This window comes from Solanum verrucosum, unplaced genomic scaffold (assembly GCF_900185275.1).
Source record: "Solanum verrucosum unplaced genomic scaffold, falcon-dt-bn FXZP01000040.1, whole genome shotgun sequence".
Classification (NCBI taxonomy): domain Eukaryota; kingdom Viridiplantae; phylum Streptophyta; class Magnoliopsida; order Solanales; family Solanaceae; genus Solanum; species Solanum verrucosum.
The window spans coordinates 2137551-2155700 of NW_026020323.1; the positions used below are offsets into that span (position 1 = coordinate 2137551).

Below are 18150 nucleotides of genomic sequence, written 5' to 3' on the forward strand. Positions count from 1 at the left end.
AAAAAACGGAAAACAACAGAATGGATAAAAGGAAGTGAAAAAATTACACAAAAATTAGAAAATATAAAAGAAGAAGACCCTAAAATTGAATTAATTATATTCTCTATAGATAAAGTAAAAATAATCCAAGATAAGTTAGAATTGTTATATAGTGAAGATCCTTTACAAGGATGGGAAAAACATAAAACAAAAATAAAAATTGAGCTAATTCATAATAATAGCATAATAAGCCAAAAACCATTAAAATATAATTTTAATGATTTAACAGAATTTAAGATACATATAAGCGAATTACTAGAAAAAGGGTATATACAAGAAAGCAATAGCAAGCATACAAGCCCAGCATTTACGCTTAGGTCTAATTCTTTTCCTTTTATTTGTACAAATATATTATTATCAAATATTATTTTTTGTTCTGCCGATTCTTCATCTCAATATTTTTCTTTAGTTATTATTTGTATATCTGTTTCAGTCATTGATATAGTATTCATTATCTGATTCTATTACTGAATTATTTTCCATTTCGTCTGTTTCGTTTTCTAATAATTCATATATACTATCTTCACTTTCTAATTCATAATCTATGTACTATATCTGCGTATATTTTTCATCGTCTATTATTATTTCTGATATTTGTTTTTTCTTTGAATTTTTAGGTAATTTACAATCTCTAGCTATATGTCCTAATTTTCTACAATTATAACAGGTACATTCCGTTAGTTTTCTTTTTGGTCTATATGGTCTTTTGGTTTTGTAGTTTTTTACATAGTATCTTCTTCTTGGTTTTTTATATTTATATTTTGACCTATATTTTTTGTTGTATCTCTTTTTATAGTATTTGTTCGTACAACCAAATTGGGATGTCGTTTTATTTTTGCAACATGCTAAGTTTTTTACTAATATTTTTTTCATTTTTATTTCTTCTTTATGTTTTTCACATAGTTCTATAAACCATCGTTGTAAGAATTTTATTCTAGCTCCTAAGGTATCTGTTAATCCTGCTTCATTCCAACTTTTTATTACTTTTGAATTAAAAGGTTCTGGTAATTTTGTAAAATATAATTTTCTTATTTCCTTACTTTCTTCTGTGCTATATGTTCTTTTATAATAATATTCTCTAAATGCACATGTATATTCATCTATTTAACACATATTACATATTGCTAATTTTGTCATTAGATTCCGATTTATGATTTTTTCTTTATTTTGTTCTTCTACTTCTATTGTCATACTACTAAATTCATTTCTTATATCTACTTCGTACTTATATAATATTTTCATAGTTGTAGTAGCTAATTCACCATTAGATTTTTTATTACTTCTTAGAGTTTTTAAATTTTCATCTGATAAATTTTGTAGCCATAATTTTACTGTTCCTATAAGTGTTCTTTCTATATATCCTGGTGTTTCTGTCATTCCTATTTTGTTATCTATTAATTGTTTTGATATATATCCCATCCATAATTGGATTGTTTTATTTATATCTTCTACACAGTCTAAATCTAAAAAATCATGTTGTTCAGTTGTTGGTTTAGGTGTCCATTTTTTATTTAATCTTTTATCCTATATAGTTTTTTCTTTATCATATTGTCCATAGTTTGCATTATAATATTTTAATTTTTTTGGGTTTTTTATTCCCGATGTACTAGGTTTTTCATTCATATCTACGTCTCATGTATTTACTTCTAAATTATTTGTATTATCTATGTTTGCTAAAAGTTTCGTATATGTTTCGCTTGTTTCCGAATGTTGTTCATCTAGATCACCGTTATTTATTTCATCAATTCTTATTTCAGGTAGATTATCTTGGTTATTTCTTCTTTTTCTTCTAGTTCTTCTTCTAATTGCAATTTTTCTTTAAATTTATTTATCTCATTTGCTAATTTTGTTTTTTGTTCTTTTTTTTTTTGTTTAATTTCATACATTTCTTTTAATATTGTCAGTTCTTTTTCTAGTTCTATTATTTTAGTATTTTTTATTTCTTCTAATTGTTGTACTTCCTTTTTTGCTTGTTGTTTTATTTTTTCAATTTACGTTTTTCTATCTATTTCTTCATTTTCTTTTGTTATTCTTATCATAGCAGTTAAACTATCTTCTAGTTTTACCGTTTCTTTTTCTAACATTAAACTTATATTGTCACATATTTTCTTGTATGTTCTTCCTAGATTAGAAAATATTATCTTTATTTTTAATCCGTCATAGTTTTCATATATTTTTTCGTCTATGGCATATTCTTCCTTATTCATTTATAGATTGTGTTGAAGTTTATATTCTAAACTTTCTATCTGTATCTGTAGATATAAAATAGTTTTCCTTTGTGCTACTATAGATTTTTTACAAGTTCCTGCGAATATATTACTGTTAACTCTACTTTGCCTATGTGCTAATTCTTGTTTTTTCGCTATAATTATTTCAGTAAGTTTTTGTCTATATTCGTTATTCTCGTTATTCATTATATTTTTAAATATTGAATATATTTATATTCTATTTTAGATATATTATCTATTAATTGATCTAATTTTTCGTTATCAATTTTTGTGATATTGAGTTGTTTGTATTCTGGATATAATTTGTTTAATTTTCTTCTTATTTTTCTTAACTTTCTACTAGTATTTTCTTCTTATATTTCTTTTCATCCATAGCTCTAATACCATTTTTCGGGGGTGCGGAGTAAACAAATATTATGGGTTTTAAGGTGTTTCCCAACGTCACCATTTAGCTCTGGATTTTTAAAGTCTTCCGATTGACTTAGCTCCACATTTTTATAGTCATGCTGCTGACTTGTAATAGCTTTAGACTTCGGATTATCTTCATTAGTCTTTAGTTTTTGTATCTCATTGTCCATACTGTCCACTTTGATACAAAGTGTAGTGATGACTTTGAGTATATCTTCAATTGTATTTTCTCAATGTGGCACTGACATGACAGTGACGTGGCACTGACGTGTCGATGACATGGTACGTGTGGAATACAGTTGTCATTGTGAGACTGGTCTTATAAACTTAGGGTGGATTTAAATTCACTTGAAATGAAATTGGGGGGGGGGGGGGTAAATAATTATATGTAAAGTTAAAGTGCTAAAGTAAGTTTTGCTGCCAAGTTCAGGGGGGATTTTATGTATTTTCTCTTTATAATTTAATATTATTTTAGTAATAGCTAACTTTAAATATTTATACATTTTCTCATTATGTTATCATTTTGTTTGCCTTCACTGTTGCCATGCGGTGATGCCATGTCTTAAGACTGATTTTAGTATTATTTTTATTAGGTTGCTCTTTTAGTTGAATGTCAAAAATTGGCTTCCAGTGATTTGCGTTCCCAGATTGTTTTTTTTATTTTATTTTTATTTTGGTTTATCTTTAGGGTGTTGAACATTATGTTATATTGTTTGTTAGTCATATTTTGTTTGTTAAAATGGCCGATGAAGAAATTATCGTTGATTTTCAAGGCCTCCACGTTAATAAGATGAGTTTTTATTTTTAAAGTTATTATTTGATCTATTCATATTTATTTATTACTAACACTTTTACTAAGTGTCTTTACAAGTACACGGAGTTGCTTCCCATGGAAGCTATTCGAATTATACTTTTTATTCATTATTTTGTATATATTGACGTTAGGCAAATCTAGGTTGTTTCTTACTTTATTATTTCATTTTATTACTTGGTATATTGCATGCTTATTATACTTGTATATTATTTGTTATCTCCTCCTCAATTTGAGAAAATGAATTCAGTCGGGACCCATAATTGTGGATTTCGAAGGATGTCTAACACCTTCCCTTCGAAATAACTTGAATCTATTGGTTTCGTAGACATATTTTTAAAGTTAATTTATTAATTGGTTTCCTAGTTTTCCTAAAATTAGGTGGCGACTCCCTTTTACCCCTTTACCCTTTTAAAATTCTTTAATTCTTTTAAAAATTGATAACTATTTTTTGGCAAGTCACCGCGATGTTGCGCCCTCTCACGGGATGTCAACAACAAGTTTGTTTATGAGTGTCAAATTTTGTTGTGGATCTTTCTAATTTTTGTCAGGATAATGGTGATAGTATGATTTCGATGGTGGATTTGATTGTAGGTGGTGAAATTTATGGTGAGTATTTTGATTTTCATGGTGAAATATATAGATTTGGTAGTAATATGACGGCAATGGTAGTGGTTTCATGGTGATGTTCATTGAAGAAGAAACAATTGAATGATATAGAGAATTTCAGTCAAAATTTGACATGGCATTTTATGTGGCAGTGACATGGCATTGATGTGGCGTAAGTGTGATACACCTCCCATTGTCAGAGTGCTGCTACATGTCTTATGGGTAAAAAAAATTCACTATTTAGTAGCAGAGGTGTGTTATAGGTCACCATATTAGTTTAAGCATGTAACTGACTTTTCGAGACAAGTTCAGAGGTGAATTTATGCCTTTTCCCCCATTTATTCTTTGACAAGTGGATAATTGAGTCTCATTTTAAAAAATGGCCCAAACTCCTCTTTCTCTCTCTTCCTCCCCCCACCCCCCCCCCCCCCCTCTCTCTTACTTTATTACCTTTTTTTTTCTTTGATTTCTTTTCCAACCATTCTTCCAAATTTTGCACTTTCATACTTTAATAATTTTATTCATCGAAAGTATGAAATCAAAATTTATTGCCTTATTCATTTTGTTTCTAACATTTTGACATTATTTCCCATCTCGATACTAATTATTTATATTGCTAAAAGTAGTTATATAAATTTATTTGTTAATTTACGAATTAAGATATAATTAATTACAAATTTTCTATTTTATTATAGTAATTATTTTTGAAAGTGTAAATAAATTTTATAAAGTTACAAAAAAAAAACAAAGGTGTAAAATAGTAAAACTATTATTTTATTTATGGTTTCTTAAGAAATTCGTAAAAGAAAAAATAGACTATTAATATGAAAAACAAAGAAGGTATGAAATTAATTTGTTCTTTTATTCTTCTCTCAACTATTTCACGTTTTCAAAAGCACTTAAGTCCATCAAATATTCTTCAATAAGAAAATATAACGGAAAGAGCATCAATGATCTTGACAAACAATTGCATAAGTTTTGATACTATTTTAACGAAATTAAAAAATGAAAAATACTAAATAATCTTTCTGTCAATTTGTAAACACCTACATAAATACATAATCTTTCTATCAATTTATAAGATATTTTTTATTCTTGAAATTCAAGCTAGGTGAAATTTATTTAATTTTTTTTTATCTACTTTCCTTACACGTTTCTTAGGAAATTATAGTAAAAATGATAATTTATTAATTTATTCCTTAAAAGACTTTTTGCGACTTTACAAATTTTATTTATAATTTTAATTAAAAAGATTAAAAAATTACTTATATCTTGATTCTATAAATTGAAAATTAAATACAAACAATTTTTTATTATAATATGAATAAATAACATAGAATAGAAAAAAATATAATAAACTAAAAACTTATACAATGATCACAAAAAACAAATCAAAATTCACTACGTAAAAAAGAAAAAACATAAACTAATTAGATTAGCTAAGAATGAAAAAAAAATGTAAAAAAATGGAAACAAAAATATATCGAACTAAGTGTAAACAAAAAAAATGGCAGAAAGGACTTATAGATGCCCCTTTGTCACTTCGAAGATAGGTCTCATCCATGTTTATTTGTCAATCAAATTATGTCTCATATAAATAAGTATGACTTGACATACCTCATACATAGTAAATTTTTTCGGTGTCTCTAATATAATTTTTTTTGGAGAGAGGTTGTTAAGGGACATTGAGGAAGAATGGACTTAAAAAGAAGAAAAAATATTTTTAAAATAAATAAATAATAAGTGATGTATCATTTAAAGTTTGATGTGAATGGTGAAGTGTCATTTTCATTGTGCGTTTGAAGTTCAACAAAGCTAAATAGGTTTAAAATGGTGAATTTTATTGAGTTTAAGAGTTCAGTTGATAAATAATAAAATAATAGATTAAGCAGAGGCATATCTAGGAGGAGGTCACCGGGTTCACGTGAACTCATGCGCGCTCCCCTCTTGAAATCATATATAGTAGTTTATATATATTTTTAAAAATATTTAAATATAGATGTGTGAACCCACACTCGAAGTATCATATAATGTCGTGCGATGATGATTGAGTGCAACTCTCTAAGTGAGGTTAGAAATATTAACATTTATCTATCTTGTTTTATGTTCCTTCTAAAATTGGGTAACACCTCTCAAGTGGTTTATATAGATAAAAAATATTTGGACCTATAGTTTTTAATTTTTAATGATTTTCAATGATAAGAACCTAAATGTTAAACCGATCAAATTTATAGCTTAGATTCACCTTTTCGTAATAGTACACCTATCATCTCAAAATCCCGAATACGCATCTGATTAAGAATATAAAGTCATACAAGTAGAAAGATCCATCATACCATTTACTAAAGCTATGCTTCACACGACAACATTTGTGAACAAATTAAAATTTTATAATTTTTCGATTGTGTAGAGTAAAATTATTTTTGTAGAACTTTATTAAATTGAGACAATATTTAAACCAAAATCTCAAATTCATAATTGCGCTAATCTCCCAATTTGAACATGTTAAAGATAGATAGAATCAATAAATAAATTATGAGGAACTTTGATTTATACCTTTTTATAAATTTGTTTTGGTTGTAAGAATCTTAAAAAATAATTTTTTAATTTAATTTATAAGCATTCATAAGGATCATTTATGGAAATTTTAATTTAAATTGCAACAAAATAGGTTGAAAAAACGGGTCACAAACGAACCAATATGTTACAAACGGGTTTGGTCCGGTTAGGTTCATTTCATTGTTAAGAGTCAAAACGGTCGATTCCCGTCTTCCTCAGTCTCCACTCTCCCCCATCGCAGTTGATGAATCTGCTTGGAGGATTCTCACACTCCGAATTGAAACTCTCCCCTTGAATTGCCGATTCATTTCCCCAGAAGATCTGTAGGCTTCAGTCATGTTGCGTCCTCACTTGGCTCGCTCCTTCTCTTTACTGTTCCTCTTCATTGTGGTAAACATATCCTTGTAATCTTGAATTGTCAAACAGTCATTTTTCTTTTCATGTTATAAGAACTGATTAATTTTGTTTCTCCTTAAATGGTTTTACATCGAATCTGCTCATGATACTTAATTTTTAGCTCGCCCAAATGTGCATTCCTGATTCTAATTATGCTACGACTTTGATAACCTTATCAGCGAATTGAATGGAATTGAATGTTTGGATGAGATGTTCTTTGATTATTTGATTATGGGTTTTTGTTCTAAATTTGTTTAAACTCCGAAGAATGTTTATGTAAGATACCTGTGAATGGAAATGTTTGTATGCCCTTGTTTTACATGATCATATTATGAGTAAAATCTCTGTGAGTGAATGAACTCCCAATGGTTCTAGAAGCTCCTCCACTTGTTGCAAAACAGGTTATGATGGGGAAAGTTCAGTTGAAAGGGTGAATATATATATATACACACACACACATAGGGTGGTTAACTTTGCTTGCCAAGGCTTAGTAGATAAGAAGAAATCACCTAATGTTTTTGTTTTTTGCCTCCTACTAATTTGAACCCTAAGACTTCATGGTTCACCTCCCACTTCATTGAACAGTAGGTCATGCCCACACCCTCAGGTGCTTTGAGAGGGTGAATAGTAAATTGATATTCCAATGTCACACTTCATCCTTGATTCTTTAGGTTACAAGTGAATAAAATGATTTCCTATTCAGACTATTATATATGTATATATTTTTTTTTTTTTGAGATAAGGTTTTTATTTTACGGAACCATATTTAGGATTATGAGCTTATTGGTTCCAGGAGCATTCATTGTGTGTTAATTTGAGGCACTAGTATTGCATTTCCGTGGACCTTAGTTTGTCTAAATTGTGAACATCTTTATTGTATAATGATTTTTTTTTTCTTTTTGTTTCTTTGTTTTATCTCGCCATGTAGCCTAGTCACACTGTCACAGTATATTTACATAACACCTTACTCGTGGTACGGATGGTTGTGGGAGGAGAATATTGACAAGCTTAAAAAAATTGGCACTTTCTTGGGAATTGTAGAATCAATAGCTTTTGATTAAATTATTTCCTTTATTTTTCTTTTGTGTTCGTTACTCTGGGAAGTATTTTTAGACTTCTGTGGTAGTTCGTGTCAACTTTGCACTAATGATTTTCTCAAAGCCATTTACTCCCACTTGAAGCCAAGAGAAACTATAGAAAGGGTACTGATTATTGCAATAATATTTGGCAGTTGCTGTGTCATAGTTCACTTGGTTCTACGGGTGGAAATCGTAAAACAGGGAAGTCATCAGTATTTTCGTTATTTAACCTTAAAGATAGAAGCAAGTTCTGGAGTGAGTCTGTTATCCATGGTGGTGGTAAGTTCTTGAAATGCATGTTTTTTTGTATACATGGTTGTAAATATGACTTTTACTTGCTCGACTTCCATTAAGGTTATTCTGTATGGGTACAGATTTCGATGATCTGGAAGCATCTAAACCGGAAAAAATGAGTGTTCTCAATTACACCCAGGCAGGTACTTGTGTTTCTCCAAAATTTTCACTTTCTTCTATCCTTTGACAAGGATTAAATTTCACTTTCTTCTATCCTTTGACAAGGATTAAATTTCACTTTCTTTTATATTTGCCTTTGATGTGTATTATACTCCCTTCTCAATTTTCTATATTAGTGCTTCATAAGATTAATCTTTTTTTAACTTAAGTACTCGAGACAATGAAACAACCTTTTTTCATGCATTTACTTTCTATTTATCTATTGAAGCTTCTAGTGTTCTAGAAGATGTAACTAGTTTGTACATCACATTGTAAAACTTGTGTAATGGATAGAATTAGGGACTCCTATCATGGGGATTTGCCCATAAACTACCCTTTTCTTTGTAATGACGGTGGTGTCCGGGCCAACTTGTGTGCACCTCGACTACTCCATTGGGTATCCATGAACTATCCTTTTTTAGAAAGTCAAATACAAATTTGCATTCTAGTTGTCGATATATGTTTCCTTATATATCTTAGTAGAATCTTTGTGCTTTTCATTCATCTCATGTATTCCTCTTTTGACATGTTCATTATGCAACTTTGAATGAAAATGCGGTAGGAGATTTTAAAATAACCGCGTCTCCATTATACCTTGAAGCTCAAATATTAGGTGGGAGGGCTCAGGATATTGAAATCTGAGTGTCAAGCACCACAAAGCCTCAACCCCAAGCTACTTTGAGTCAGCTATATGATTTATCATGGGTCATATCGCTCCATTATCAAATTAATATTATACTAAATAAAGATAAAAATTAAAGTGCTAGATGGTCTCTATATTCTTACTAGCATATATATATTCGCATCGGACTTGCCTAGTGCGGGTTACCTCTCCTATGTGGTTTGCGAGCTATTGCATAGGAGCGAGGGTTTTACCCTGTGCGCACCCAAAGGGTAGCGGCTGCGGGTTTCCCTTGTCATAAAAAAAAATATATCTAGCATGACTCAAAAAGACTTCATAGGACCTAAAGTAAACGTACTAATGTGACTAAAACATATTTTTTTTTGTTTGGTATCGCATATCTATATCTTTTACTTCCATTGTACCCTATTTTATGTTGGGTCTGCATGGATTACAAGAGATTGTAGATCTTTCAAGATTACTTCCTTCCCTGCGATTTTAGATCTATCTTGTTTCTAATTAACACCTTTACTTACCATGGTTTCACACTTGCGGATGGATGCATTTGCAATTTGATGTGTGACATGATTATTTATCTATGATGTCCCACAATGTGTGAGCTTGTTATTTTGGGGGACCAAGATAGTGGCGATACTCTCCTTGAGGGATGATGCTTGAATCCATGACCTTAGCTTGTCCCTTAAATCTTAATGTTATATTGAAGAATATGAGCATTCTACTTGAAACCCTTGGGGGTTGTTTTTTGGTTTAGAGTTTAGACACAAGTTATGCAGGAATTGTTGTATATATATTAATAATGCATGGATGATTGCTTATTAGGCGTTTGTTTCATTGTATTAAAAATTGGATATACAGTGTATGATTTAAACTTGTGTTTGATTTAAAACTGTACGAGGGCTTGGCATATAGGATTTGAGGATACCCTCGAGGGTTAGTGTTACCATTTTGAATGTTTTATCCATGTATAACTAATCATAGTGTTGCTTATACCACATGGGTTCTACAGAGAGACTCCTAAACTCTAAAAGCAAGAAAGATCAACTACGAGGAGGTGTTGTCTTCCACACCTTTGACTCTGGATAGGGGTTGCCGAAGGCTAAAGGGTGATCGTGAAGCAAGGGTTAGGTTGTCAATGGGCCTGTTCTCGAAGAGAAAAACTTTTCTTGCTTTGTGTTTAGTGGGAAGATCCGTAAGAGGGACTTTGCCAAACCTGATAGCTTCTTGTGTTGCAAAGGTTTGGGCTGTAAAGTTATGGATTAAGGGAACTTCCATGGGAGAGTGTTCCTGGGTAGGTTTTTATGTGAGCAAGAGGCTCGTTGTGTTTTTCGAGAAGGTGGGAGGTGGATGGACGACAATTTCCATAAGTGGACTGAGGATAGAGTGTTGGAGTTGGAAATAAGAAGAGAAGAGCCTAAAGTAGTTGTTGTCACGTTCACTTCTACGAACGGTTGTTCAAGGAGAAAGTGTAGTTGTGGCTAAATTTAGGAGTGATGGTGGTGGATTTCAATCAAATTGGAGGGGGTAATAGTGTTTTGTTAGAGAGGGCTATTGAGGAGGAGGTGCATGTGGCGGTAGAATGTTGTGCGGGTGACAATGCAACAAGTCTAAATGGCTTCATGGTGGCTTTATTTTGGCATTGTTGGAGCACAATAAAAGCTAATGTTTTGAGCATATTGATGAGTTTCTAGCGGGGTGAATTTGAAAAAGCGTAAATGCTTCTTTCATTGTTATTATTCCTTAGGAGGAGTCACTAGCGTCGGGGAATACAAACCTATTAGGTCTAGTGGGAAGCATTCATAAGATCTTTTCTAAGATGCTTTCTAGTTCTAGTAGTCTTAAGAGAGTATTGGATGAGATGTCAATAAAAAAAAAAGAGTATTGGATGAGATCGTGTCCTCTTCGCAAAATGCTTTTAGTGAAGGAAGACAAATTCTTGATGCAATGCTATTGAAGTGGTAGATTCGAGAAAGAAACAGGGTTATCAGGTGTCCTGTGCAAGTTAGATCTCGATAAAGCTTATTGCCATGTTAAATGAAATTTCCTTGACTTTATGATGCTGAAGATGGCTTGGGGAGAAATGGAGGAAGTGGATCAATTTTTGTATCTCTTCAGTGAGATACTCAATATTGGTGAATGGATATCCTTGCGGTTTCTTTGGTAGTTTGAGGGATTTGAGGCAGGGATATTGTTTATCACCCATGCCTTTTATCTAGGTTATGGAGGCTTTGAGTAGGATGATGGACAGGGATGTGTTAGGCAGTCTTATCAAGAGTCTCAAGGTTGTGGTTGGCCGTTACTGGTAGTGGGACCTTGTCAGTTTCCCATCTTTTATTTGCGGTTGATATTTTATGTTATGTGTTTTGCAGACGGGATTCAGTTGGACTACCTTGGACAAGTGTTGACTTGGTTCTAGGGCTCAAAATTAATCTCTGAAAATGGGAGATCTTTCTCGTTGGTGCAATAGACAACATTGATGTGCTCACTCAACTTTTGCACTGCAGGGTAGGGGTTCTCCCTACAAACCTTGGATTACTTCTAGGTGCATTGACTGGAATCCGTTTATCCAGAGGGTAGAGAAGATGCTATTAGGGTGGCAGAAGAGATATCCAAAGGAGGAAAAGAAATGCTTATCAAGAGCACTTTATCCAACATTCCTACTTATTGCATGTCATTGTTCAATGCACCTATCATTATCATAGGAAAGTTTGAAAGGTTGCAACAAAAATTTCTTTGGGATGCGGCAGATGGGGATAAAAAGTTTCACTTAGTTTGTTGGGAGACAATGACAACGCCAAAATGATGAGGAGGGCTTAGGGTTAAAGACTTGAAGATTTTCAACAAGCCACTTTTGGGCAAGTGGTTGTGTAGATTTGGGGTGGAGGGAGAAGCTTTAGGGAGAGGTGGTAGCAGATAAATATAGAGTATTGGAATGGGAAATTGGGGGAGGGGGTGGCGGGTGGTGGAGAACAAATGTGGTTACTATGACTTTTGCGTGTGGTGTGGAGGAATATTTTGAAGGGGTGGACAACCTTTAATGAAAACATTGGTATGGGTTGGGAATAAAGTTGGTTTTCGGGGGCAAAAGTGGTGTGGTGCTAAAAGATGATTTCTCGGTGTTCTACTAGGCTTCTTGCCAAAGGGAATTGTTTGTCCAGCAAGTTAGGGGGACAAAAGGGGATTTTGGGATTTGAGGTTTAGGAGGAATTTCTAGTATTGGGAGGTGAACGAGCTTAAGAGATTGCTAGATTTCCCTGTGTTGTATAACGCCTCTTGGCAAAGGGAATTGTTTGTCCAGCAAGTTAAGGGGACAAAAAGGGATTTTGGGATTTGAGGTTTAGGAGGAATTTCCAGAATTGGTAGGTGAACAAGCTTCTGAGATTGCTAACTTTACTTTTCAGAGATTGCTAGCTTTCACAAGCAATATGATCCCATCAATAGACCCGATGCTTTGAGTTGGAAGTTGAGAAATAACAAAGTGTTCTCTGTCAAGTCTATCTATGAGAAACTTTTGGTTATGGTGAATGTTAGTTTCTCTTATGATTTGGTTTGGATACCTAAGGTGTCGAGGAAGGTGTGCTTCTTCACATGGTTGGCTACTAAGGAGTGATATTGACGATGGAGAATCGTAGGAAAAGAAAGGTTGTTTGCATGAGATGATGTTTCCTATGTAAGGAGGTAGGCGAGGACGTGGATCAAATTATGTTACATTAAGGTTGTTTGCATGAGATGATGTTTCCTATGTAAGGAGGTAGGTGAGGACGTGGATCATATTATGTTGCATTACAAACTAGCCACGAGGTTATGGTGGGATACGTTGGTTTGGTAATTCTTGGGTTATACCAAAATCCGTGTAGCTTTGAATGTTACTACTCTTGCTTTTTCGTGGGTCATTTGGAAGGAGAGGCGTAGAAGAGCTTATGAAGGTGGGGAAATGAGCTTAGTTGAGAAGTAGTCCCTGATCCCTTATTTAGTTTTGGTGCACCCATGAAGTTCCTGTTTGTATAGAGGTTTGGGTGTCTTTTGGAATGGGGTGAGCCATATATTGTAGGTCTCTCCTTCCTCTTGTATACGGGCCATAATGACCTTGTTATTATCGATGAAATCTTTTACTTGATTAAAAAAATAAAAATAATACAGGAAATATTGTATAAGCTATACATATATCAATCATACTGGACCAAACATTGGATAAACAATGCATAGACCATGATTATTTTGTCCAATACATCTAATGAAATGTGACCAAAGACAATAGGTGGAGTGACTCGAGGCTTTTATAAGCCCATTTGGATTCTTTTGCGCTACCCATTTGAAATAACTGTGTGAGTCAAATAAGACTCCAATGAGCCATCATATTGGTGTATATTCCTAAAAGCCTTAGGGGTCATTTGCTAGGGAGTATTAGGAGAAATAGTCCATGTATTATCTATGGTATTATTTAGTACTATGTTTTGTAGGAATTTTGGTCCATGCATGGATTAGTTATACAACATACATGATATTATATGATGTATTACTAATACCTCCCATTTGGTGGTATTAGTAATACATAGGTTTTAATACCATGGGATTATCTATGTAAAGACAAAAATATCCCTCAAATTCTTTTAATCATTTTATTTATTTTCTTGATTTTATATTTTATATTTATATTAGTAAATTTATTTAAATAATTTAGCTTACGAAATTTATTATTTTAAAAGAGTTGTTTATTGCTCAAAAGATTACTCAACTTTGAGAATTTATCAAATAAAGTCACATTGAACTTTGTTTTGTGTCGATAAACTCACTCAACTTAGATATTTCTATCAATAAATCACTCAATTAAATTTAACTTCAAATATAGGATAATAAGGCAAAAGAAATTATTTTGTATGTAATAAAATTATGGACCCAACGAAGAAATTAATTATTTAGATTAAAAAGGACTCAAATGTTAAAGTGGAATTTCTAATTAATTCGGAATTCGATCTATTCTTTTTATTTTTTTTATAACTAGGGTTGTAAATAGGATAAGCTGAGAAATAAAATAATGGATTGTCTATAACACACTATAACATGTATCATAAAAGGAACCAAAACAGAAAACATCCTCAGTTTTCCTGAATTTTTTCGAACGACACTGTAATTATAGCAACACGCCATTTATTGAAAGAAAAAAAAACAAAGTAATAACCTTATTTAATTTCAAAGCAATTGAATTTTGATAATTCGAGCTCTAAAAATTTAGTAATAAGAAAAAAAAAAATATTTTCCAATAGTTATCTATCTCGGCTCAATTAAATAAAATAGAAAATTCTATAACAATTCAAGGGTATAATTGGTAGTTAACTTTTGTAAAAGTTTTAATTCAAACCCAAAATTAGGTGGGAAGCAATGAACCAAACACTTGATAAATATAACCCTTGCATTACTAATCCCTGCATTACTAATCCCTGCGTTATAATACTTTGTACCAAACGACCCCTTAAAGAACTACATGTTTGATGTGCTCTTGAATATACTATTAATACGTTCTATGATGGAACAGAGGGGGAGTATATCTTTTAATAAGTGGAGGAAAATAAAATATTGTTCTTTTGTACTGCAGGTAATATAGCAAATTATTTGAAGCTTCTGGAAGTTGATTCCATGTACCTTCCAGTACCTGTGAATTTCATTTTTATTGGATTTGAAGGGAAGGGTAATCAAGGTATGTATTATTCCTTTACTTTACCTTCTATAAAAAAGGTATCTAATTGTCCCTCCACAATTGAAGATGACTGTTCTCTTTGTTATATTTCTACATTGTAAATATTGACTATATTATTCTTTACTACTGTGATGTGGTTTCTGCTCAGAATTTAAGCTACTGCCACTGGAACTAGAGCGCTGGTTTACAAAGATTGATCATATCCTTGAACATACAAGGATTCCTCAAGTGGGAGAAGTTTTGACACCATTTTACAAAACTAGCATTGACAGAGAACAGCGTCACCATCTGCCTCTAATCAGCCACATAAACTACAAGTACTTTTTGTTTCCCTTCCCCGAAACAACCATACAATCTGCGTGAGTAAAATAGTTAATGCACTATAGACTGATCTGATAAGGTATTCAAATCTTTGTGCAGTTTCTCTGTTCATGCCATTCAAATGGGTGAAAAGGTCACATCCATCTTTGAGCGTGCCATTGATGTCTTTGGCCGCAAGGATGTTATGTCTGATAACAGGTACTTGAAATCCTCTCTAATATTAGAGAATTTATGTTTTTGTCTGTGTAACTTTCTGTGACTCAATTATTATTTCTTAGCTGTGTTTCTTCGGTTCCTCTATATAAATGTGTGTTTTCAGGGATGATGGAACTGTTCTATGGCAAGTTGATGTGGATATGATCGATGTTCTCTATACCAGTCTTGTGGAGTATTTACAACTGGAAGATGCCTATAACATCTTCGTTTTAAATCCTAAGCGCAATGGGAAAAGAGTCAAATATGGATACAGGTTTTTCTTGTGAAAATTGAACTTTTTATACTACTTTTACATGTGTGTTGCACTAATGCACTGAGAATCAGAAATAAAGGTGCAAATTGCCTCCTCTTTGCTCACTACAGCAGAGGGATAACAGAGGATCAGGGAAATCTGAAGAGATTTGTGCAAGCTAAACCTGTATAGTCTTCCCAATAGCAAATATGGATGCAAAGTAGTTAAGAAGGTTTCAGTTATTAAATTATACAAAGATGATTAAAAGTCCATATTTTACTATCGGAAGCAGCCTCTCTACTTTCCCCCGACTCCACTTGTGAGATAACACTAGGTATGATGTTGTATTTAACTATCAGAAGAATGTGTTGGAACTTAGTAAAGTAGGACAAGTCTATTTAGGGATGGCAATGGGGCAGGTCGGGGCGGGTTGAGCTTAACCTGCAAAATTTCTAACCCGCCTCTCCCCGCTCCACATAGTGTTTTTCTATAATCTCAATCTGCCCCGCCACACTCCGCATAAACCCGCTCCGCCGCGCCCCTGTACCTATAAATTTCAATAAAAAGATCCTTTATCACCATTTGAAGCCCGCAAATCCGCCCCGCCCTGCCCCACCCCACATTAGTTTAGAAAAATTATTCAACCCGACCCGTACCCGCATAGCCTAACAACCACCCCACCCCGCCCCATTTCCATCTTTAAGTGACTAAGTCTATTAATTTTTTGAAGTTGTAGCAACAAGGGTAAAATGATCAAGCATTGATTACTACAGAAACACCATGCACACATGCATGGATGTGCATTATACATATTTGCTAGATGATTTGTGCATGTAGATTAGGTTTGACAATTGAATTAATATCGGATAATGGTCAACATTGTGCTCTTGTGTAAGTTTATCTTTCTTGACCTAGAGCTTACATTTTTGAGGTGTGGAATAATCTGCTCTTGCATGACAAGTATTGCCATGCTGAAGGCTGAAGCCTTGTGTTACATGATGCTCTATTTATTAGGGTTGACAACTCTTCTTTTGCGGTGTGAGGTGCATGGTTGACCTATTTACTTCTATAATTTTAAATATTGAGTCATCAAAGCTGTTGTCAATGCTGAATCACTTAGTGTTCCCCCTCTTAGATGTAAGTAAACCTATACTAAGCTGCCATACTCACTTGTTCAGAAAACATCTACTTGATTTAATTGATTGCATTGGCGTTAAAGTATGCACAAAATTCATTTTGTTCAAGTTTTTTGTAGTGTAAAAGGTTGCACTTTTACATGGTTTCATGTGAAATATTCTATTTTTAGAAGATAGACGGTATTTTGACGTAGTTTAAACTAAAATTATCACTCAATCGAAAAAGCTGAAGTGGAAATTTTCTTTTGTAAAACTTAAACAAATAGTTATCCCCTATAAGTACTCCCTTTCAATTTGTTTGTCTTGTTTGACTTGACACAGAGTTTAAGAAAGTAAAGAAGACTTTTGAATCTTGTGGCCTTAAATTAAAGATATGTAGAATGTACCAAAATGCCCTTTAATATCGTGGTATGCCAGGTGGAAAGTTGAAATTAAAGAATCGCCGAAAAAGGGAAGAGACATTCTTTTTGAACGGACAAAAAAGGAAAGTAGAACAAACAAATTAAAATGGAGGGAGTAATAGATATGATCCCATAAAAGGTAAAATTAAAAATAAATGAAAATCACTTATATTTAGTAGCTCACATATACATACAGATACATTCTCCCTTTGCCCCAAAAATTATGGCTTGCTTCTATCATAAAAACTAAGATTAAGATGTTTAAACAGATTGTATTGAGCTAGATAAGTGTTTTTAAGAGAACCTTTCAAAGAAAAAGATAAATGTTTTAAGAAATGTGAATAACAGGAGTAGTTAATGGGTAATATGCAGCAAGTAAAACTATTGTATTCTAACTTTGTGTTTTTGGTGTAATCAGATTTACTCTAATGACACTGTTTCTATCATTGATGTTTTACTCTCATTATAGGGATAGGACAGTGCCTTTAGAGTTCATTATGTAAATATGGTTTTCAGTACAACCCATGTAGTGATTACAGCAATAGAAACAGTTGCCAATCTCAAAAAAACAAAAAATGAGTAGATGAGACTTATTTTTTTTGATGAAGTAATGTGTTCCATTATAAAGCATCAAGGAGATGCAAAGTTACAAGGGGAAATTACAAGTAACAGAATGACAAAAAGGAGTATTTAGCTCAGTTCAGCCCCCATACAAAGTGTTAATCTAAACCTAGGGTGCTAACACAGTCTAGAAAATGTCCAGCACAAAGAACTGGGGTCAACTTTGACCTATAAAAAAGGTCAAGCAAAACATTTAGCTTTAAGAGAGTGATTTGGAGTTGAGATGCCATCAAAACATCTCTTTGTTCCTTTCTGTCCACAAACACCAAAAGATAGTAGCAGGAACCATCAACCAGATTTTCTTGA

The 18150-nt window shown here is 32.7% G+C and overlaps 1 protein-coding gene across 3 annotated transcripts in view; it reads left to right on the forward strand.

Moving 5' to 3' along the window:
• The first annotated feature begins 6811 nt into the window (after nucleotides 1-6811).
• Nucleotides 6812-18150, forward strand: part of LOC125835409 (uncharacterized) — a 33231-nt gene continuing 21892 nt past the window's right edge. Inside the window, exons 1-7 of one of the 3 annotated variants that reach the window (XM_049514532.1) lie at nucleotides 6812-7044; nucleotides 8282-8408; nucleotides 8504-8566; nucleotides 14816-14917; nucleotides 15066-15234; nucleotides 15338-15436; nucleotides 15558-15707. In XM_049514532.1, the coding sequence (XP_049370489.1) occupies nucleotides 6991-7044; nucleotides 8282-8408; nucleotides 8504-8566; nucleotides 14816-14917; nucleotides 15066-15234; nucleotides 15338-15436; nucleotides 15558-15707 (764 nt within the window). In that variant the 5' untranslated portion in view covers nucleotides 6812-6990. Of the gene's footprint in view, nucleotides 7045-8281; nucleotides 8409-8503; nucleotides 8567-14815; nucleotides 14918-15065; nucleotides 15235-15337; nucleotides 15437-15557; nucleotides 15708-18150 lie in introns of those variants that run through there. The other 2 variants (XR_007443411.1, XM_049514533.1) reach the window with 2 other exon arrangements.